Source organism: Sceloporus undulatus, chromosome 1 (assembly GCF_019175285.1).
Source record: "Sceloporus undulatus isolate JIND9_A2432 ecotype Alabama chromosome 1, SceUnd_v1.1, whole genome shotgun sequence".
Taxonomy (NCBI): domain Eukaryota; kingdom Metazoa; phylum Chordata; class Lepidosauria; order Squamata; family Phrynosomatidae; genus Sceloporus; species Sceloporus undulatus.
In genome coordinates, this window is record NC_056522.1 from 110,351,966 (window position 1) to 110,375,135 (window position 23,170).

The 23,170-nt window shown below is 38.8% G+C and overlaps 1 protein-coding gene across 2 annotated transcripts in view; it reads right to left on the bottom strand.

The window, feature by feature from the left end:
- FIG4 (FIG4 phosphoinositide 5-phosphatase) overlaps nt 1–23,170 on the bottom strand; it is a 117,487-nt gene that overhangs the window by 81,126 nt on the left and 13,191 nt on the right. For both annotated transcript variants that reach the window (XM_042454290.1, XM_042454298.1), the window contains exons 2-7: nt 21,597–21,695; nt 19,472–19,595; nt 17,326–17,482; nt 14,956–15,006; nt 13,628–13,776; nt 10,855–10,983 (exon numbers count right to left, since the gene is read on the bottom strand). In XM_042454290.1, coding sequence (XP_042310224.1) covers nt 10,855–10,983; nt 13,628–13,776; nt 14,956–15,006; nt 17,326–17,482; nt 19,472–19,595; nt 21,597–21,695 — 709 coding nt within the window. The remainder of the gene's footprint in view (nt 1–10,854; nt 10,984–13,627; nt 13,777–14,955; nt 15,007–17,325; nt 17,483–19,471; nt 19,596–21,596; nt 21,696–23,170) is intronic.

Below are 23,170 nucleotides of genomic sequence, written 5' to 3' on the forward strand. Positions count from 1 at the left end.
ATCTGTTGGAGGTGCTTTGATGTGTGTATCCTTGCATGGCAGAATCCAATTCTATGATTCATTATTCATTTGCAAGGGGCAGGTGACAGAGGAAAGGCTGGTTGCGTAGGACAGGAACATTTCTATTTCAACATGGTTAAAGATTTGTAGTCCCAACAACCACTGAATCAATGAATTTACAAAATGTTGACCATCCTTCAACACTGATTCAATGTGTCTACAAAAACAATTCAGCCTTTAGATATGATGTTCTCTAACTTACTAACATATTAGACTGCTCACAAATTTACACCAAAAAATAAAAACCCTTAAAAGGGTACAATAGTACATATTCTATGGCTGTAGCTGCATTGCAGAATAATGCACCTGGACCTCGCTTTAACTGCCATATCTCATGCTATGGATTCTGGGATTTGTGTTTTGTGAGCAAAATGCTAACAGAGACAGAGAAAAGGCAGAATCACTCAACACCTTCTTTCCTCTCTTCTCAGAAAAGGAAAAGGGTGCTCAAGCTGAGGACAATGGCGCAGAGGACAGATAGGGGAATTTCAGCACAGAATAAGTAAAGAGATAGTAGAGGAACACCTTATTAATCTAAATAAATTTAAGTCTCGGGACCAGTGAACTCCATCCAGGGTATTAAAGAAACTGGCAAATGTAATATCGGAGCCATTGGCCATAATCTTTGAAAATCCTGCAAAACAGGAGAGATCCCAGCAGACTGGCGGAGGCACAGTTGTCCCCATCTTCAAAAAGGGGAAAAAAGGGATCCCAACAATTATCGTCCAGTTAGTCTGACATCAGTACAGTGGTACCCCGGGATACGAATGCGCCGCCTACGAAATTTCCGGGTTCGAAAAAAAAAAAATCTAAAAAACTGTTCCGGGTTACGAAGGTTTCGGGTTACGAAAGAAATTTTTGGTGCTTTTCGGCGCTTTTTCGCACCAAATCGCGGCTTTCGCTATTAGCGCCTATGGGGGTTTCGGCTTGCGAAAGCTTTCGGGTTACGAAAGCGGCGGCGGACGAATTAATTTCGTAACCCGGGGGTACCTCTGTACTAGAAAGATTCTGGAGGATCATTAAACAGAGAGTCTGTGACATCTCGAAGGCAATGCCATAATCACAAAAAGTCAACATGGGTTTCAGAGAAACAAGTCATGCCAGACAAACCTGTCTCTTTCTTTGATAAAATTACCAGCTTGGTAGATGAAGGAATGCTGTGGATATAGTATAACGTGGTACCCCGGGATACGAATTACCAGCTTACGAATTTTTCGGGATCGAAAAAATCCCATGGGATTTATTGTTTCGGCTTACGAAGGTTTTTTCGGGTTACGAAAAAACCCCGGCGCTGTTTTAAATGGAGCGCGCAGAGCCGCGGCTTTTTTTCCATTAGCGCCTATGGCAATTCGGGTTACGAGGTTTTTCGGGTTACGAAATTAGCCGCGGAACGAATTATTTCGAACCCGAGGGAGCATGTATCTTGATTTCAGTAAGGCCTTTGACAAGTTCCCCATGACATTCTTGCAAACAAGCTTGTAAAATGTGGCTAGACAAAGGAACTGTTAAATGGATCTGTAATTGGTTGACCGGCCGAACCCAAAGGGTGCTCAACAATGGCTCCTTTTCATCCTGGAGAAAAGTGACCAGTGGGGTCCCCCAGGGCTCTTCCTGGGCCCAGTGCTATTCAACATCTTTATCAATGACCTGGATCAGAATTGGAAGCATACTTATCAAATTTGCAGATGATACCAAATTAGAGGGGAATGCTAATACCCAGGGACAGGATCAAGATTCAAAATGACCTGAATAGACTGAAAGCTGGGCAAAGCTAACAAAATGAAATTCAACATGGAGAAATGTAAGGTATTGCACTTAGGGCGGGGAAAAATAAAATGCACAGATATAGGATGGGTGACACCTGGCTGAATGAAACACTAGCGTGTGAAGGGATCTAGGAGTCAAGTAGACCACAGTTGAACATGGTCAACAGTGATGCGGCAGCTAAAAAGGCCCATGCTATTTTAGGCTGCATCAATAGAAGTATAGTGTCTAGATCAAGAGAAGTAAGTGCCACTGTCTTCTGCTCTGGTCAGGCCCCACCTAGAATATTGTGTCCAGTTCTGGGCGCCCACAATTCAGAAAGGACATTGAGAAACTGGAGCGTGTCCCAAGGAGGGCGACAAAATGGTGAAGGGTCTGGAAACCATGCCCTATGGGAACGGCTTAGGGAGCTGGGGATGTTAGCCTGGAGAAAAGAAGGTTAAGAGGCGATATGATCCCTGTTTAATATTTGAAAGGATATCAGTTGAAGAGGGAGCAAGCTTGTTTTCTCTGCTCCAGAGAACAGGACCCGGAACAATGGATGCAAGCTACAGGAAAAGAGATTCCATCTGAACATTAGGAGGAACTTCCTGACAGTAAGGGCTGTTCGACAGTGGATGCACTCCCTCGGAGGGTGATGTAGGTCTCCTTCCTTGAGGTCTTTAAACAGAGGCTGATGGCCATCTGTCAGGGATGCTTTGATTTGGATTCCTGCATGGCAGGGGGTTGGACTGGATGGCCCTAGTGGTCTCTTCCAACTCTATGATTCTATGATTCTATGATCTATGACAGTTAAAGTGGTGTTTAAGTACATTATTTCTGCAGTGCAATGCAGCCTATGTAACACTGTATACAATGTATCATCAGAAAAAATCTACTGAGCCTGGTATGTTACACTGAAAAGTATAGTATTTGAAAACTGTATCTGAAAGTTCACAATCTTTTGAAGTTGCTTTTCCTTGAAACTAAGAACTGGGCTAGAGGAGGGGGAAAAATTAGCAACCTTTCCTTACAAACAGACAGCAATGGATTCTTCTTAAAATAGCTTCAATCCAGCTACTTACCTATGGAATTTCAAAGAGATTTACACTATTTTAACACAAAAGATTAAGATCCATGAGCAATATTTTATGTACAGAAATGTTTAATTAAAGCATATTGACATCTGAAACATATCTATAAATCAAACAAAAGACTATGTTGTCCCAAATACTTTTCCTTATGGTATTTGAATTCAAAAGTCTACTGCACTAACTTCAGTGGACCCTTTAGCAATTTGTCAGTTCTGAAACACTTTTCCCCCAGACCTCAAATAAAATATTTTGTTTAATAGTATCTCAGAGATATTAGACGTGTAAAATAAACACAAGACAATATTAAGTCGCTAACAGATCCATTGTTTGATGATGTTAAACATAATCAAGAAAAAATTGATGTTTTACCTTCACAAGATTCAAAATGATGATTGGGGAGCCAAACCTCTGGAGCATCTGATCAAAATGAAGAGCAGCTACATGTGCATATGGGTCTGCCTGATCCACTAATAAAAAGAATTATTATTAGAATTATGTTTACAGGATCTTGTTATTAGAACTCACTTCTTGTAACAAAAATACAAGCAGGAGAAAAAACACCATTATCTATTTTTTATATGTCTGGCAGATTTTTGCTTCTTATCTATTATATATTTGAAATAACAATCCTGACATATTATTATTGATAGTTACAACTCTAGGCTTTAACTGTGAAGTTCCCAGGGGAAGATAAAATGAAGTGAAAAAGGCAGATTACATGTAGCTGTCCCTCTTTGACTTTTCCACATTTTGTTGTATTACTGTCTGAAATTGAAATGGATTTAATTAGCATTGTTATCACTTGATATACACAGATACACAACACTATGTGGGTGTAAAATATTTGTGTTCTGTTGCAAAAGTTAAGAAACACAAATTGGTGCTTGTTGTTTCATAAATATTTATAAACCTCACCCCACTGAGAGTCAACACACTCCTGCACACATGCCAGCACCCACCTGGCTTTTTCAGGGGCAGCATACCAACCCCTTTGGGACAGTATGTTTCATCTCATAGTCTCTATCAGCTTTCTTTAGCTGATCCTTTGGATTTGCCCATTCTTCTTGGCAAAATTGCTCCACATCTGTGAGGTTAGATGGGGACTACTACCGAATTCCACAATTTCTTACATTTGTTACTAGGGATACCAACCTTGTGGAGCAGATTTGGGGGGCAGGTATATTGGAGTTGGCAGGAGAGGAGGAAATAGCCAAAAATGGCCTGCTGACTGATTCTTCTGATGGACTGATCCCTCCGTAGGTGATACCAACTGGTGCAATCCACTTTACTCTCTTTCTTGAAGGATTTAAAAATATATGATTCATCACCACCATGGTTTGCATCTCTCTGCTTCCATCTCTCATAATTGGTTGGTAGGGGACAGGGCTGACAACAGGGCATACCTTATTGCTCTTTGACGGCCACAAAAAACAAGAATAATTATATGCATATAATGGTCTAATTTGGTACATTAGGAAATGTTTGATAGACATTCCTAGTAACGTAATAGAAAGAGAAAGATGAAGTGTTGATTCTTCTACTTAAGTCTTTGTAAAATAATAAAGACAGAATATTTTTTAAAAGTTTGTTAATTGCACATCATGCACCATGTGGGAAATTTACCGATTTCTAATCATTTGCTCTTAATAAACTTTAAATCTACTTCATATGAAGATCAGTAGAAACCAATGCCTTATGTCATAGCTTTTTTTCTCAATCACATTACGCACATCTGTGATCATCATTAAGTAATTATTACAACTGACTATTATGACTTCAATAAATAGAAGCACTAAAGCAACCTATAGCCAAGTAATAGTATGAATGCCAATGGTTTTGCTGGAGTCACGTACTTTTCTAAGAAGAGCAGAAAAAGAAAAGATTCTGATGTCTTGTACTGAAATATCATCTCATTTGACAAATAAATGCTTCAGTTAAAACAATACTGCATGATAAGTGAATGAACAAGGTCAGCAAACAGGGATGTTTTGGACAATTTAGCAGCAGAAGGGAGTCCACAGGAATGAAAGATACTTAGAATGCTTAGTGCCACACTGTGACAATTGTTCCCAGTGACCTGCGGTCACTTTTTATATCATGTAGTCCTACCCAAGGCCAACAGAAGGAAGTCCAAGCCAGCACCTCCTTGGAAGAGAAGGTGACAAGACTTGAAGCCCATCTCTTTATGCCTTTGCTTCTTAGGAAACGTGAAGCATTTTCGATGAGAGCAGAAGGCCATCCTGAAAGACAGAGGATGGGGGTGCAGCTTTCAAGGAACAAGAGCAAGAGGCAGGGGAGTGGAAGAAACAGTTCACATTCTACAAGGAGAACCCGAAGACATTCTGCAAACTTGAGCTGTTTACCTATTTCAGACTTCTCACATGGTGAGTGACCTTGTGCAATCTCAAAATGGAACACCTCCTTCCCTGCCCTCCACAGAACAGTGAGGGGATTCTCAAGGCTACCTGCAGGAAGAATTTAACCACCAGCCAAAGAAATTGTGGAATGACTGAAGTGCCCTACTGAGGTCGTATCTTGACCGTGCATTGCCCTCCTAATGCATTTAATCAAGAGTTGAGACTCAATAAGCAAGGGATTATTGTTCTCTCTTGTTGATTCCTTTAGGTAATATTAAGCTCTGGATTGGTCATACAAGAATCCTTCCTCTTCTCACATGCCCTCCCCACCACAAATACATCTCTCTTTCTTTTCAAATGTGTCATAGCTGTAGTTGCGCAACCAATTAGCTAATGGCTCTCATGATTTGATTTGATATTATGCATTGTTCTAGCTGTTAAATAACACTATTATATATTGTACATACATGTAATTGGTGGTTTTGGCATCATAGTTGAAATATCCTGAGACCAGTATAGGGAACAGAACCTCGTACTTGAACATAAGATGAATAGCTCCCACGCAGAAAATGACATCACTGAAGCATCATAGAGTATTTGTTCAGTCTCGACCTCATTTGCTACATCGCCCTAGACAAACAACAACAAACATATTACTTCACCTGTTTAGCTCCACTCTCAAAGGTTAACATTATACTATCATTCATAAATCTAAATTTAGTTAGAGGAGAACTGAATAAGACACTTATTTCATGGCATCTTAGCACAATCCAACTTTAATGGGTGTAACTCAAAACCTAAACAAATGTGCTTCAAAAGGATGGCCTGTACATTTCAGTTTTGTTTTCTTCTCCATAATAACGTTCTTTAGCTCCAATCCATTATTCCTTCAGACGAATCTGGTAGCACCATTAAAGCCTGTGGTTAGCCTGGTTCTCTTGTAGTTTCTGATAAGGCTGCCACATGGAGATATAAACAGGGTTTCACTTATATATTCATTCTGTCCTGGGATGAGTCCTCTTGTAAAGTGCTGGTTAAATAGATTAACTTTAGCAAGTGGCATGGAAATTCATTCTAGACTGTTACCTAGACAATGCTAATACTGAGCACATTTCTTAGGCAGATTTCTTGGCATTCTACATCCAATCATTATCTGGGACTTCCTCATGAAAATAAGGTCTACATAAGACCAAGTCCTACTGTAATTTGTCAGTCTGTTTTATCACGAGAATTCCGAATATGCAAATAAACATTTTTTTGTGAACATTCACACTGTCATCATGAAATCAGAGTATGACGTAATCATATTCAAAGCCTGGGATATGTAGTTAAATATCTGCATCTAACCTTAGATTCCAAAGGTAATATTTACTTGTCATTTGGGTTTTTCAGGATAGTATGACTTTTCCAGCACATATGAATATCTTATATAAACTTATTAAGAAACGTACAAAGTTAAATACTCTGAAGTGAAAAGTCTTTGGGGACTTATTCTCCTTAACAAAAATATGTCTTACACACTCCCATCCACCGTGGAAAAAATGGATAATCATTTATTTTACCTCACAGTTTGCTCCTCTCTTTAGAAGCGTGTTCCAGCAATTTACTTGATCTTCTAGCTATCAGGGTGACATACACAGGCGACCATATATGAGCGTTCTTGGAAGCAAAGTTAAGGGATCACCGAATATATGTGATTCACGTTTCATTTTCCTTTAACTTGCCTTTAGCAGATACATTACACAAAGCAACTAAATTGTTCTCATTTCGAAAAGAACAGGGTGTTCTCACAGTTCCTCAACATGCTATTAAATCATTCAAATCCCTTTAATAAAAGGAAGACAGATAGAAGGTAGTTCTATTTATAATAAATGACACAATTTTTTTTCTTCTGTTTAAAGTTGTACAAATTGTTTCCTTCTACCATAATTAATTATTTTCAGGATACGAAACAGGAAAAGATTCCTCAAAGTCACACAAGAAGGCCATGTTATCAATCACATGCCTCATCTTACTTTAGCTCCTTTCTAAAGGCAACTTTTAGTAGTGCTTCTATAGGTAAGGCCGCAAACCCGAAAACACACTAATTATTCCTTTATTCAGGGGCATCAGACCATGTTACATACTTTTCCTTTTGGTATTTCTTCTCAGAACTTCAATACAGGCATTGGAAGACAAGAAATAATAGATGACTGTTGGAGCAAGTATTGAAAGTTGGCTATTAGAAAATACCATACTGTAGGGGGGATGCTGTGCAGGGAAACCCCCACTTTTACTTCCAATTAAGGAAATGACAGCCGGGATTCCTTCCTCCTGTACACGATGATGGAAGCTGAAAGATGATGATGACTCAGGTGTCTCTGGGGTTAGTTCTGACCTTGCATGGGCAGGACCCTCTGTGGCTAGACATTCTTCCTTCAGGCAGTGCAAACTCTCTTGGTATACCACTGGCACATTTATGAAAACTCTGAAAAACTGAAATAATTCTGTACCATGACCTATGAATAGAAACACACCATTCACCTCTACATTTTAACAGCTGAGCAAGAATTTTCTGTAACATATATTAACAGCCTAAGCATTTACAGATGGGCACAGTCAGTACGTGATCTGCTGCCTGCCAGATTCATGGAAGTGGTTGAGCGTGCAAAGATCCAACACACACAGGAGCAGTTTGTTCCATAACCTTATGTAGAATATAAGAAGTGGACCTCAGACTAAATTGGAAAAAGAACACAACTTTAAACTCTTGCATTTTATAACTGATAAAACTTCATGTTTCCCAATGAGCAGTTGAATTTATGAACAGTTCTTATAGACAGGTTGCTCCTTTATAATAAAAAGAGAGATCCTGGGAGCTGGAAAACAGACATTCTGTGAAATTTTTCTATATCAAGTATAATTTACAGCAGCCATGCTTGGTTCCAAACACAGGACTATAAGCACACATTAAAGTTTACCTATGCCCATTTCTAATTATTTAAATCCTTTTCACAGCTCACTCTAAAGCAGATAATCTTTTTAATCATTTCAGTGCACGGTCTATGAAAGCATTCATATATGCATATTAATAATAGTAAAAAGAGAGCAAGGGCTGTTGTTATTCTGTATCAGTGGTACTCGGGTTACGAAATTAATTCGTCCGCCGTCGCTTTCGTAACCCGAAAAGCCTTGCAAGCCGAAAACCATAGGCGCTAATGGGAAAAAGCGCGATTTCGTGTGAATAGCGCCAAAGCACCAAAATTTCTTCGTAACCCGAAATAACCTTCGTAACCCGGAACAGTTATTCCTATGGGATTTTTTCGTATCCCGAAATTCGTAACGGGTATTTCGTATCCCGGGGTACCACGTAATGTAGTGATGTGTGAGCTCTGTAACTGGCATGGACATTGGTATTTGTGCCTCCTTTTTCAGCTGGCAAAAAGGCGATTGGGGCCACAGCGTGAGTTGCTCGGGCCCCAATCCAGTTGCAGAAGGGGCGGCTTGTTTTGTCTCTTAGTCTACCTTTAATGTTTCTTAAATACTCCCCCTGAATTGCCAAGGAGCTGGGTCTGTTTTTACAAACAGTGGGGAACGTGTGCAATCCCTAAACTTGTTGGACTGCAACACCCCTAATTTCTTATCATTCTATGCTGGGTTAGGGGTAATGAGAGTTACAGTCGAACATATCTCGAGGGCCATGCATACCCCACTATGATTTTTAAAAAACTATTATTCTAAGACTATGAGCTCCCAAAATTTACTGAAGGGGGGGGGAAGGAGCCTATTTTCAGGATTTTCATATCCTAAACTAAGAAGTATTTAACACAACAGCCCAAGACATGTAGTTATCACCTATCCCACAACCTGTTTGCACTGAATATATATTAAGAATCAGAGCACTAGGAGTTCCTGAACTACAAATTTCATACATTATAAAAACATTCTCTTTGCGTGTAGGTTTGATGATACATACCCTATCATGCTCTGTCTATTAAATGTGATATATGTCAAAAATCCCTGCAGAGTTCAAAATCTACAATACCACTATAAGTAAGTCATAATGTTAAGGAAAATGCAACATGGGACATACAGTAGAAATAAAAACATGTATGTGAAAGTCACAGTGACTAAGCAAAAGCCATTAAGAAGCCCACAGGTGAACGTGAAAAAGCTAATGTAATTTAGAAGGCTTGAATGCCAAGGACAGAAATATAGAATGTACAATTGGAAGCACCTGAGATTCATTAAGTGTACAAGGTGAAATGATGAAATTCTTAATTATGGGTTGAACTATGTGAACCAATCAAAATGAGTGTACACGCCCACTGGGTGGAAACTGACTAAGTGGGTGGTGTTTAACAATGGCTATAATAATTGCTATGTTTGCCTATGTATTTTGTGGAGTAGATTGGAGTATTGTGGATAGTTGGAGTGTTTTGGAGATTGTAGAGATTATGATTTGTAGGGCATATAGTATTTTGTATATAGCAGAATAAAGTAGATCTTTTATATAAGACTACTGAGTTGTCTGGTGTCTTGAGTGAAGATACAAGAGCCAGCAGGATCCTGGAGAAGTTTGGAGACTTCTGAGGAAGAAGAGTGAGAAGGCTTGGAGAGTTTGTCAGGGTCTTCAGCCTATTCTCTGAAACTCTGCTGCTTTGGAAGAAAAGCATTAACCACTGACCAAAGCTGGTCAGCTCCGCTGCATAACAAAGTGGTGAGTTAGAGCCAGAGGTGAAGAGCTACAACTCCCATCATCCCTGACAGGGATAGATCAAAATAATATTTTATACAGAGGGTTGTACAGTGCTGTTCTTTCTTTCACACATTTTACCACAGATTAGATTGTCATATCCAACTTTGAATATGGAGTTGCAAAAGCAATTTCATTTGCAGCCTCTTACTCTGCCTTTCACATTGTTCAAACTTTGGAGCAGGTTTGGGAGAATGCAGGGGTTTGCAAAGGGAATCTGCAAAGATCTCCTGCTTTCAATCTTGGAAGCCTTCACCAGTTTAACAGCCTTCAATGAACAAAGGGAAAGCATTGGGAACAACCTAAAATATTTTAACTTAGAATTTAAATAATATAAATAAGATTTCATTTATTTTGGTGTATGGTTGTTCCAGTTCCTCTATCATGCTATGTATTCAACAGTAAAGTATTTTTTTTAAAAAAATAAACCTCAGTTTCCTATTATCTGCTCCAAAATGAATATGGTCAATTATCCTACTGAGACTTAATTTCAAAGTGAAGCTACATAGAGACACAGTAGGTAAATAAAGGCTTCATCTGGCCCTTATTTCTTCATTGGCACTTCTACCCCATGCACAATTTCTCGTAACATGCATGCTCAGAATAAGAATGGTCCTTCATTGTGTTTCATTATTTATGCAGCAGATGAAAGCTAAAAACTCATGTTCCCACTTTCCAGCTCTTAGATCCAAGAGGTTCTTTTTTAAAAAAAGACAGCTAATTAATCTGTGAATTGATTTAATCAGCGTATACAAAGAAGCTGAGCAACAACTGTATTGTATGTTACCATAAATTCATTTTAATTTCTAGAATTGCAATTTGCTGTTACTGTAATAAACACTCATCTGTAACAGTAGAAGGATACTTGACTGCCCACAAAATCCATGAATAATATACAAGAGCCAGTCCTGATGAACTGCAGTTTTGACAATGTCCAGCAATTTCCCATTCCACACATATTTTCTGTAAGGTTCACTGCAAATTCCAAATACACCTGAAAAGGGGATGCAAATTAATAAGAAAGCATGTGTGCTCAACATGGTTTATTTCCAGGATGGGGAACAAGGGGCCCTACAGATGCTTGCTGGATCATAAATCCCATCATCCTTCTCAATTGGCTATGCTGGCTAGGGCTGTTGGAAGTTGTTGTTGGAAGAAATCTAGAAAACCACACATCCCTGATTCAAGTAGACAGATTCTTTCTAGCTCAAATATATGTATTTGGGGAAGTATCCACCATATATACTCAGATGTAGTATAGAAGTCAAGGGCAGATTTGGGGGCCAAAATCAGGGATTTTGATATAACCAGTGGATACGTTGAGGGTAAAAGTTAGGGTCTCAGTATCCTTCCTCCCTTCCGCAGGATGGGAGGAGGAGAAGAGAGGGCAAGCGTTTGCCTCCCAAGCCTTTCCAGCCCGGTTGTCCCTTCGGAGACAGCTATCCTGGAGATGAGGCTTGAAAGGCGAGCCTATTACCATAATGGCCCGTGTATAAGCCAACCCAGGTTTTTGGGGTCGATTTTTTTGAAAAAAAATTTCAACGTATACATGAGGATATAAGGTATTTAGAAAATAGGTAAAGAACAAATAAACGCCTTTTCTTAACCATTGCCTCTGGGTATTCTTAGGATGTTATGTGACCCATGAAGAGATAACCTTCGATAATTTGAATCATTACCATATAAACAAAGCAGACAGACATGATAATAGATGTATCTGCTGGATTATTATTGGAAAAAGGACCTGGATGAATTTTTGATCTGACCTAGAAGTGTTTTTAAGTTCTTAGACTACAATGTTGGTAATATGTATGTGCTATAATAATGATGAGAGGAAGGGACTGTGTTCAGAGAGTTTAGTTCCCTTGGATGAAAGGATACGAAGGAAGGCCCCTCTTTCTATCATTTCTACAAATACTGGTTGGAATCCAGGTAATACCCCTTTCCTAATGGAAGGTTTCCATTAGAGGAATGGGAAAGGAGGGGAACTGGTGGAATGGGAAAGGAGATGATTCCCTACATTAAGTCTGCAGTGGTGGATCACCCAATATTTTGAACCAGATCTGAGAGGATATGGGGAGGAAATTACCCATCCCACTTTCTGCTGGTGGAAACCTGTTGGTAGAAAGACACTGCTTATATTTCTGTATCATGAGAGTTGTTATAGGCAGTACTTTTCTAAATTGATAGGAGGCTTCATAGATTTATTATTACTGTTCACAAACCTATAGCATTCCAGGACAGTGACTAGAAGAGTTTCGCACTCCACTTTCACAATATCATGAGGCAAGAAGTGATAAATAGAAAATTGTTCACACACTTACTTCAGTAACTTGTGAGAAGTGATAACTTGAGATAAAGAATTTATTTCAAACATTTTATATTACTGATTAAAAAATGGAAGGCTGAGTCTTAAATTATGAGTGTTCCTACATGACAGCTCAAAGATACACCACCACTACAAACTTTTCCCATGAATATTTGTCACAGTTGAACTAAACAGCAGTACCTATTACCATTATTTATATCCTAAATAAGACATGTTTGTATTTCATATGTTGATTCAATTATATCAAACCTACAAGTACCATATATACTCATGTACAAGTCAATCTCATGTACTGTATAAGTCGAAGGCAAGTTTGGGGCCAAAACTAAGGATTTTGAAACAACCCATGAATAAGTTGAGGGCAAAACCTTGGAACTCAGTATGGGGCTCCTTGGATTCGTGACAGCTGTTGATGTTTCCCTGCAACATTGGACAGAGGCCACTTCTCTGCTGTGATGGGGAAACATCAAAGAGCCACCATTGCTGCCATTTTTCTTTCCCAGCATTGCAAAAGTCCACCAGAGACAATAGAGGGGACTGGTGCTTTTTTATGTTCTCTTGCAACAGACTACAGAAGAGCTCAAGCTCAGTACATCTGAAGAGAGCCTACCTTAAAGAAAGCACTGACCCCTTGTGCAACGGAAATGTCAAAAAGGCATCATGGCAACAGGGAGAGCAGAGAGGGTTGGAGCTTCCCTTAAAGTAGGCTATCACAGGATGGACTGGGCTCTTGCCATACCAGCTGAATCTGGAAGCATTAGCGAAAGTTTGGAAGCAGCTTTAAAAGAGCAAGTGGAGCGTTGCAGCTCACTTTGCTGAGGAGAAATAAGAAGAAAAGTAGACTGAGGGAGAAAGCACCAACCCACTCCACTCTTCCACCGCAGCAGGGAAATACCCAAGAACCAGCATGTGTGCAAGTGTTAGAGCAGATGTTACAAAAGTTGAGAAATGGCACTTTAGCAGACATGTATAAATCAACCCAGATTCTGTAGAGTTGATTTTTTTGGCACAATATTTTTACTTATACACAAAAATATATGGTAGCTTGATTAATAATTTGTCTAAAATATGAGCATGACCACTTGTTCTCATGAATTTTACTTTGTTACCAAAATAAATAATCAATTATTTATAGAAATCACCTTGCTCAAAACAAACATATCCCTAGCTATAATTGGCGCTTTACATAATCATTTATTAATTTGAGGCTGTTAAAACACTAGCCTGATCAATGAAAAGAGTGAGATCTTTCAGCAGTTGAAGTAATCCAAAATAAATGAATGATTGCTTCTATTTCAGTCATACTCACCACTTCCACCCTGAGTTGCAAGTCCTTCATCTTCAAAAATATCAAAACTCTCCTGTCGAGTTTGAGTTGTTTCTGTCCTGAGCACATCAAGAGGCATTCTCAGAACAGTAAGGTTATACTGGAGAGAGTGGGATAGATCATAACTGTAGCTGAAATCCAAATGAAACAGTTATAACATTATAAAGACATTTCTAAAACCTCACTTTAAATATAGGTTTTCAAATGTACAACAACCTATCTTCAAGTATAGTGGGGCTTCAGCAAATCCTTCTTTATAAATCTGGATTTGCTTTAAAAATGTAATGTAAACTATGATAAGATGCTTCTGTTATATGTTATATATGTTATATGTTTTATGTTATGTGGTTTAAGTAAATGTAATTTGTTTTGTTTTGTAATAAATTAAAAAAATATTTTAAAAAAATGTAATGTAAACTAATCCCACATACAAGAGCAGAATAAGTGTGGCGTTACTGAAAGCATCTGAACTCTTGTCCAATCACGACATAATAAGAGTAACTAGGGCCAGTCTCTCACTCCTGTTGATCATCCTAATGTTTTATCAGAAAGTAATACTTTTATCACATGTCTTGAGTTATGTAGGATGGACAAAGTTTAAAAAAATGAAGTCCAGCATTTCTGGTATGCACAACCATGGGCCCTCTCCAGCAGTGGTTCTACATAGCTTTAATTCTGACTTTAACATTGCTTTAAATTCCTATGACATTTCTCTGTATTCCCATTCAATCTGACCACTGGGAGCAAATTGAAAGACTTCTTGGGTCTTTCATTTTAAACTCCTTGACATTTTAAACTCCCAATGGTGTCAGTGCACTTTCCCCAATGACACAGAGGTGCACTTCATGGGGTGCACTTTTGCCAAGCTTTTGCTTTTGTTTTCGGGGATTTATGCTCCCTCCACCCTTTAAATTAACACAGGAAGTGAACCAGAACTGGTTTTCAAAAAAAACTTTTTGAGGGTGCTGGGAGTCCTGGGCAACCTGAAAATGGCCATAAGTTGCATTTTACCCATTCCTGACCTGAAAAGTCCACAACACAGTAGAAGAGTTTCCACAAAGAGAAATATTTCTGATTGCTATCCAATGCTGCAATAAGTAATTCTAGCTAGAATTACAAGGTTCTTATATACAAAATTGAGTCATACTTTGTTTGCAGATATCTAGTATAATTAATACAAATGTTGGAAATATCTTTCACTCACTGTTAATAAAATATAAATACTGTTTTCAACCTCCTTCAGAGAAAGACTTCCTCTGCAACACCACAAACAAATATTTCAACAACCACTTAAAATTTTAAAAGCATACCTGAAATAAAAATTGCTAGACAAGTCCACATTCTGAAAAATTCGAAGATATCTAAAGAAATATACACAGGATATTAAAATAGTATTCTTATACAGAACGTTTATTTAAACCTAACATTTTGGCCACTCCACCAAGAATAAATCATGCTAATGCTGCACCAACTGACTCCTGTGTAACTAATTTATTCTTGTTTTCATCTGTTCTTAATATGCTTGCATGCTTACAATATTGGTTTATGACCTAACAAATTAGCTGTAAGAATAAAGGTACTAGATGAAAATGTGATAGCTATATATCAGCTTGAAACGAAAAAGTATGGGACAGAAGCAGCCACCAAAAATTTGTGCTGATGACAAAATATCAGTCAATGTACATGGTCAGTCTACATGAATGTAAATTGTATGTATGTGTGTGTGAAAAATGAAAATGCATAAAAATGAAATGCTATTTATCTCATAATAAGGAACCAAGGCAATTTACAAGGTAGAAGTAAAACAAAATACAATTAAATTATTATGTTACTTAAGTTTGAAAAACCCATTAAATAGATTATTGTATTAAAATATTTAAAATGTGTATATAATATAAGATAAAGTAATAGCATATCCTATTGAAAAACCTTTCTGCCACACACAAAAACTGTAGAATAAGAATTTCATTTTGTTGATACTGCAGAGAACACTGTCATTTATGTAATCTGTATACATCGCGACCAATTTTACAAAAAGATATTTACAGAACAAAATGTATTCTACTGTTGGTACACACCACTATTATAGGGCTTCCTGACACTACCATAATGTGATGATTGACATAAACTGGCATTACTCCCACTCTCAACCACAACATTGCTGCCACCATAACAATTAAGTACAGTACTAAACCTGCCTTAGGCAGATGTGCCAAGACATGGTACAAAATATATAAAGGTATTTTAAGAATAGAAATGTTATTTTAGAATAAGTATTCATTTAGTATTCCTGGTATGTCCATTGTTATCTGCTCCCTTAATATACTATCATACCAAAATTTTAATGGTGATACAATACTAAATTAATGATGCTTAGAACGGTATATAAAGTTCCACTCCCTATAATATTAAGAGGTAACTACGGGTTGAAACAGACAGCCCTGAAGGGGTGGCTTGACATCACCCCTTTGACTACTGGATTGGGGCAACGGCAACCACATGCTGTGGCCCCAATCCGGCTTTTTGCCGGCCCAAAAAGAAGCAGCAGAAAGCTGCTCCTTTTTGAGCCAGCAAAAAGCTGGCTTTTCTGCCGTCGCCAATTTTCACCGCTCCTGCAGTGTGCGGCATATGAACACCATGCTGCCAGAGTGCCACAAAGCTGCCCGCCATACGGTCAGGCAGGCAGCTTCACAACGGCTTCCTGCTGGCTTGGGGGTGTGTGTTGTCAAAATGACATGCCCCCAAGCTGCCAGGAAGCTGCCGCAAAGGGGCTGTCTGTTTTGCGCCACCTGTCAGATTCCTCTCTTGTTAATTCACAGGTATGGTATGTCTGTGTATGTCTGACCTTGGTGGTGGCTAGAATTTCAAAGAACTGAGCTCTCCAGTAGAACTATTTCCTTTTGTCCAGCAGCCAGTGCTTCAGATCCAGCTCTTACTTAAGCCTTAGGTCTCATTTCTCTTGAGGGCTATCACTACCCACAAAGCCTTTCCCTCTGTACTTTTTGGACAGCCACTCTCCAGTGAATTCACCTCTTGTTTGCACACTGCGTTTGGTGGTCCCTATGTAGACTTGTCCGTAGCTGCGTGGTATGCGGTAAACTCCTGCGGCTGTGAGAGGGTCTCTCTTGTCCTTGGCTGAGCGAAGCATTTGCTGGATTTTCTTCGTCGGTTTGTAAACCATTTGAAGGTTGTGTTTTCTCACCAGTTTCCCTATTCTGTCTGTGACTCCTTTGATGTATGGCAAAAATACCTTCCTTTTAGGTGGTTGGTTGTCTTCCTTCATCTCGATTTTTCTGGGCCTGGCTGCCCTTCTGATGTCTGAGCTGGAGTAACCATTAGCCTGTAGAGCCCCATCCAAGTGCTTCAGTTCATCTTCCAAAAAGTGGGGTTCACAGATCTGTTTTGCTCGGTCTACCAGTGTTATTATTGTGCTTCTTTTTTGTCCTGGGACTTCCCAAAGACTCAGAAAAGGCCAGGAAACTCATGTATCTCAATTTTGGATATTGATCTAATTCAACCAGTGAAATTTATTGGCTTCAGATTCTAGAAATACAAATAGGATAGCAGGATAAACCAACTGGCTCCATCTGAGGGCATTTGGGAAATAATCTCTTATTCCCCCTGTGTAATCTTACCTTAAAAGGCAATACAGTACAACATTGTGAACAAGAATAATTTACCTTGCTTCATCAGGGTGAGTCACTCTTACAGAGTCATTTGGAATGTAGATCATACTTGTATCTTCTATTTTATATATTGCATGTCCTCCAATGTCTGCCATCTTTCTCCTCTTTGTAATTAACACAATGTAGTAACCTTCTAAAAATCGGACAAAACCTATAAGAACCAGAGCAAGTTACTTCAACTCAATATATTGCTAGAAGGCTAAAAGTAATCACTAAACATTTCCAAGTTTCCAGTAATGATATAATACTTTATAGCAACCTAGAAAATTACAAGAGGAAAAGTTTATCATTCATAAACTGATCTCTGTTAATTTACAGAATTTTGTTGCAGTAATATGCATTTCCTTTTATATTTCATGCTAAATCATTAATGAATGTAAATTAAAAAGTGTATTTCAAAAAGGCTTCTTGCCTCTTTATACAATTATTTATTGGATTCTTAAGGCATATTTCACCTAGTCAGTTACTGGGGTGAGCCATGGAAACTGAAATATCATTTATCACTGTCTGGTACTGCAGTATGGCTACCTGTGAAAAAGCTAGGCAATTATTTTATTTTTATTTTATTTTATTTTTTGGTACTTAGTCTCTTTAACTTCCGCATGGGAAAAAACTTTTTCAGTACTGCAAGGTGCATAATTCCAACCTGGCAGAATATATCCAGTTTTATAGACTTCAGATTGTTTAATAATATCTAATTCTCACAATACTCTAACATTCTATGACTGACTTGACATATCAGTTAAACTTTTCATTCCTAGAATATCATTCCTAGGTATCATAGCCATATAACTACTTGTCAAACAAGGATTCTGGCATTTGGTTTATTATTGTGGTGCAGTGAAAAAGGATGTATTGTGATTGTATATAAATTATATCCTGCAACATGAATGTTACATGCACTTATTTCTATTTGAACTGGACTGTTTTATAAAATTTTCATTAGAGGCTCTGTTCTCAGTGAATCCACCACTTTCAGAGTTAGAAAGGAGACGTAAGGAATTTTCACTCTAGCAGTCCTGGAACACCCCAAAAGCCCTCTCTAGGAGGTGCTAAAAAGACAAGTTTAAACTGTGAGCCTATACAAGCAGTCAAGATTTATCTGTCCAATTTTGGTGATTTCACCCATTTCCAGGCCAGCAGCCCAAAGACGAAATCCACAGAGGTAACTTCGCAAGTTACTGTGGTAGCACGGTGACCATTTCCACGATGTATCAGCTTCACAAATGGATTGCAACATTTAAATACTGTTACCTATGTGGATTAGCCTAGATATGATAAAGAAATGCACTAGAGGCCACAAGAAGCTTGGGGTTACTTGTGCAGAGATTCTTCATGAAGCCAATGAGACACCAATGAGAAATATTTTTGGCAGCTTTAACATGGCGCTTGTAATTTATGAAACAGTTCCAAAGTTGTCTTAAAATGTTAACGGAGCATTATACACTAATGATGGGTTCTAATGTGTTTTCCATAAACAACAGCTATCAAATCCAAGATATTTATGACGGATCACTCATTCAAATGCTCCAAGTAACTACAGTATATTTCAGTTTAAACTTGCCAGGATAGAAAAGTTATTTGTTGTGATTTTACAGTGCGCCTGCATCATATGCGGGCGCGCTTTATGCGGCTTTCAGCATAAGCTGAAAGCCATGTGGGGGAAAAGGGGCGGTGCATCCCATAAGGATGAATGGGGTGAGCCGTGCCACCGCATGCACGAGCCCCAGTCATTTCAATGGGGCTCAAGCATAGGAGGTATTTGTTTTACGCAGGGGAGTCCGGAATGGATGCCCCACGTAAAGAAAGGGTAAACTGTATTTTTTTTTTTTTTGCTGCTTTCCTAATATCTCTGCTTACAATTCCTTTGTAATCTATTTTCAAACCCAATAAGTGCATTGAGTCTTTTTACTTCCTTCAGCCATATCCTTTGCAAATAATACATATTACACAATCACAAGAAATAAAATAGTGAGCCTGATTTTTTTTTAAAAAAAATACACCGACTGCAAGATGAATCAGGTGTATACACCACTAAATAAAACATACTAAAATTTGTAAAATTAAATTAAACCAAGATTCAGGGCATCATATTAGAACTTATCAGCCGGCTGGTAAATAAATGAACGAAATGTCTTACCTACTATACCAAAAGCAGAGACAGCACGTGATAATCCAGAGGAGCCCTTCTGCCCAATTTTTGTCCGGTTACCTAGATCTAAGCGGCCAAGCAGTTCTCTCACCTCTTGCTGAGTATACACATGCTGAAAATGAAGGTATTCAATCATCTAAAAATAAGATCCTTTGCAAATTGCATTAAATATTTACAGGTAGTGATCTCTACAAAATTAACAACTATCATAGAATCATAGAGTTGGAAGAGACCACAAGGGCCATCCAGTCCAACCCCCTGCCATGCAGGAAATCTCAGTCAAAGCATACCCGACAGATGGCCATCCAGCCTCTGCTTAAAGACCTCCAAAGAAGGAGACTCCACAACACTCCAAGGGAGTGTGTTCCACTGTCGAAGAGTGAAATACTATACTGTATTAGCAAAGTGGGATAGTCCTCATGCAGTTCAGCCTGCAGTCTAACATGTTATGTGTTTTCTTTATAAATTTTAGGGACAAAACATAGAGTTCACTCAGATAAGGGACGTAGCCGGGGGGGGGGGTCCTTGGGGGCCGGGCCCCCCCCCCACTTCCATTAGAAAAATTAATGGTGTGTGCTGCTGCGCTGCCACACTCAAGCCCCATTATAATGGTGGCATTTAGTCTGGAAACCACCACCCCCCTTCCTAAAATCCTGGCAACGTCCCTGTTCAGATTGCTAATTTAGCCCTAATTAACATAAAGCAGCCTTGAGTTTTCTTACAATTTACTTGGACAATAGTCAAAACACTCTTTAGTGTGCTGTATATATTCATGGATAGGTCAATCTCATATATAAATCAAAAGCAGGTTTGGGGGCCAAAATTATGGATTATGGTATGACCCATAGATAAGTCCAGGGTAAAACTTCAGGGCTCACCATGAGACTTCTGAGATCCACAGCAGTTCTTTGGCTTTTTTCCACTACATCAGACAAAGATCACATCTCTGTCGCTATGGTAAAAAGACAAAGAGCTGCCATTGCTGTCCTTTTTCTTCCCAAGCACTGCAGAATGCTGCTGGAGATAATAGAGAGGATCAGTGCTTTTTAAACATTCTCTTAGGATTGACTATAGCAAGATCTCAGTCTGTCTGGAGACAGCCTACCTTAAAGGAAGCACAACCTGCTCTCTCTCCCTGCTGCAGCAGGTAAATACCAAAGAAGCACCACTGCTATGAGGAGAGTGGAAGAGATCAGTGCTTCTTTTAAGGTAGGCTCTCCCTGAATGGACTGAGCTCTCCCTGTATTTGCAGCACCCAAAAGCTCTCAGGGGTAAGTTTGGAAGCGACTTTAAAGGAGCACGCGGAGTGTCCTGGCTCATTCTGCAGAAGATAAGAAAGAAGAACAATGGAGTGAGAGAAAAATCGGGTGTGTAACAGACACTATATGGAATATGCCTGTTTCCCATGGCTCTGGAAGGTGGGAGAGGATTGAAGTGAGAGGAAAGAAATGAATGTGGGAGGTTTTGCAGGAAGAATCTTTCTAGAAAGAATCATTAAAAGAAAAAGAGTCTGAGGAGCTTTAATTCCTTCTGACAGACTTAAATATTAGATTACGCATTAGATTAAATATTTGGCTGGCATCCTGTTCAGTAATTACAACATCACAAACGGGTCTTACAATATCATAATCATATCAGTTCACTTTTATGGTCACTGTATGATCACAACAACCAAAAGTATCACCAAATCTTACTCTGAAGCCCTGAAGCTCCTTCCAACACAGCCATTTCTGAGGTGCTGGAGAGTGGAGCTGTAAGTAATGACATGGTTGCCAGATGTACTGAGACATACTGTTGTGACAGGTTTCTGTATCTGTCTGTCTCAGCCAATCCCACTACTAGATGAAAGCCGGACACCCAACTCTCCAGCACCTCAAAATGGTTTTGTTGGAGGGGAACTGTGAGAATTCAATAGTAAGATTTTGGAGGGTAGTATTGAGAAATGCCATAGCTATGTCTCTGTAACTACAACTCCAGATGAAGAATCTCAGCCATTTATATCTCCTGTTTTTATGCATTAAATTGTGATGGCCTATGGCTATAAACAATAAAGTTACAGATTACAGTACTAATGTTCTTCTCCCAACAACATGTCAAATTATGAAGTACTCACCCTGTCATCAATAACAACTAAATCCTTTGGTTCTGTGCGATCAATTTTCAAAACACGATATTTGGTTTCTGCATGATTGCTTCCAACAAGAAAATACCGCTTTTTTTTTCCAAAAAGAAAAACAAGAGACATGTAATGATAAATGTGGTACAAAGCTAAAGAAACCAATGTAATTATGATTACCAGTACAAACTTGATTAACACAAGTTACAGACAAAGAGTTTTGGGGCATCATAAACAAAGACATTTATCATGGCTTAAGTTTTCTGGACAATGTGTATTTTGCTAGGTCTGCATTGAGATAATGGCAATTTTGTGCTCGAAAAAGAAAAACACATGCAATTACAAATTATCATTCAAATTTTAAAGTATCTAGAGCACAGACTGGAATTCTTTGACACCACAAGATATTTTAGATTTTAACTCCCATAATCTGAAACCATTTGTCATATCGGACAGGGCTGATCTCTGCTCATAATAATTCCAGTGGCAAGTAGTATGTCATCCTTACACATCCTTATTCAGAAACAAGTCCTACTGAGTTCCATGGGCATACTCCCAAGTAAATAACTTGCAAAGAAAAAAGAAGTAAACTTCTAGAAAATGTATAAAATAGATGCACTACTACAGGTTTATAGCTATTTTTCCAACTTCCAGAACAACAGAAATGTCTTTATTTTCCATCTCCTGAAGTCGTTCGTGAAGTAGTTTGAGAAATAGCTCATATCCAGAGATATACAAGACCCTCTGTTCAAAACACACACACACACAAACCACTGGCCAAAAAGACTCTCTTACCATACTTTCCCCCTAGCTGATTAGTACACCTTTACTCATGGCCGTTATGCAGTACAGACTGTGTGCTATGGTGACATCATTAGATAATGCTAGTCAGACTAGGTGCCACAGTACGGCCTTGACTTAAAATCTTGAGAGAAATACCAATGCGAAATTGATACTTTACTATTTAATTCTCCCCTAGAAGTGAATTTTGGAATTCCAAACTGCTCCCCCCCCCAAAAAAAATCTTACCTCAAAAGATTTATCGGTTTTATAGAAACATTCATGTAGCCCAATCTCCCAGGATACTGTCATCCAGAACGCTAATTTGAACAATCAGCAGCAGCTTCTGAACCGTTAAGATCCTAGTATGTACTCTGATTTCTCTGGAAGTCATCTTTCAGAGTTGAAGAATATGCTCCACTTCCAATATTGTTGAACTCCAACTCCCAATTTCCCCTGTCAGGATGGTCAATCTCCATGATAGGGTCACCTTAAGGTCACCATAAGTTGGAAATGATTTGAAGGCACACCACCACCACCACCAACAGCACAACAACATGGTCGATCTGCAGAGATTATGAGAGTCTGAGTTCAACTCAACCTGGGGCATTATAGGTTCACCTAATCTATATAGCGTATACAGCCCCTATAACACGTTCTAACTGCAGCTGACTGAAAGTGCATAGCAGAGTTATAGGGATGGCCCTAGAAGAGAGACAGGCAGCATCCAATGATCTGGGGCCTTTTTTTTTGCACTCAGGAGCACCACACATACACACAGAAGGGTAGAA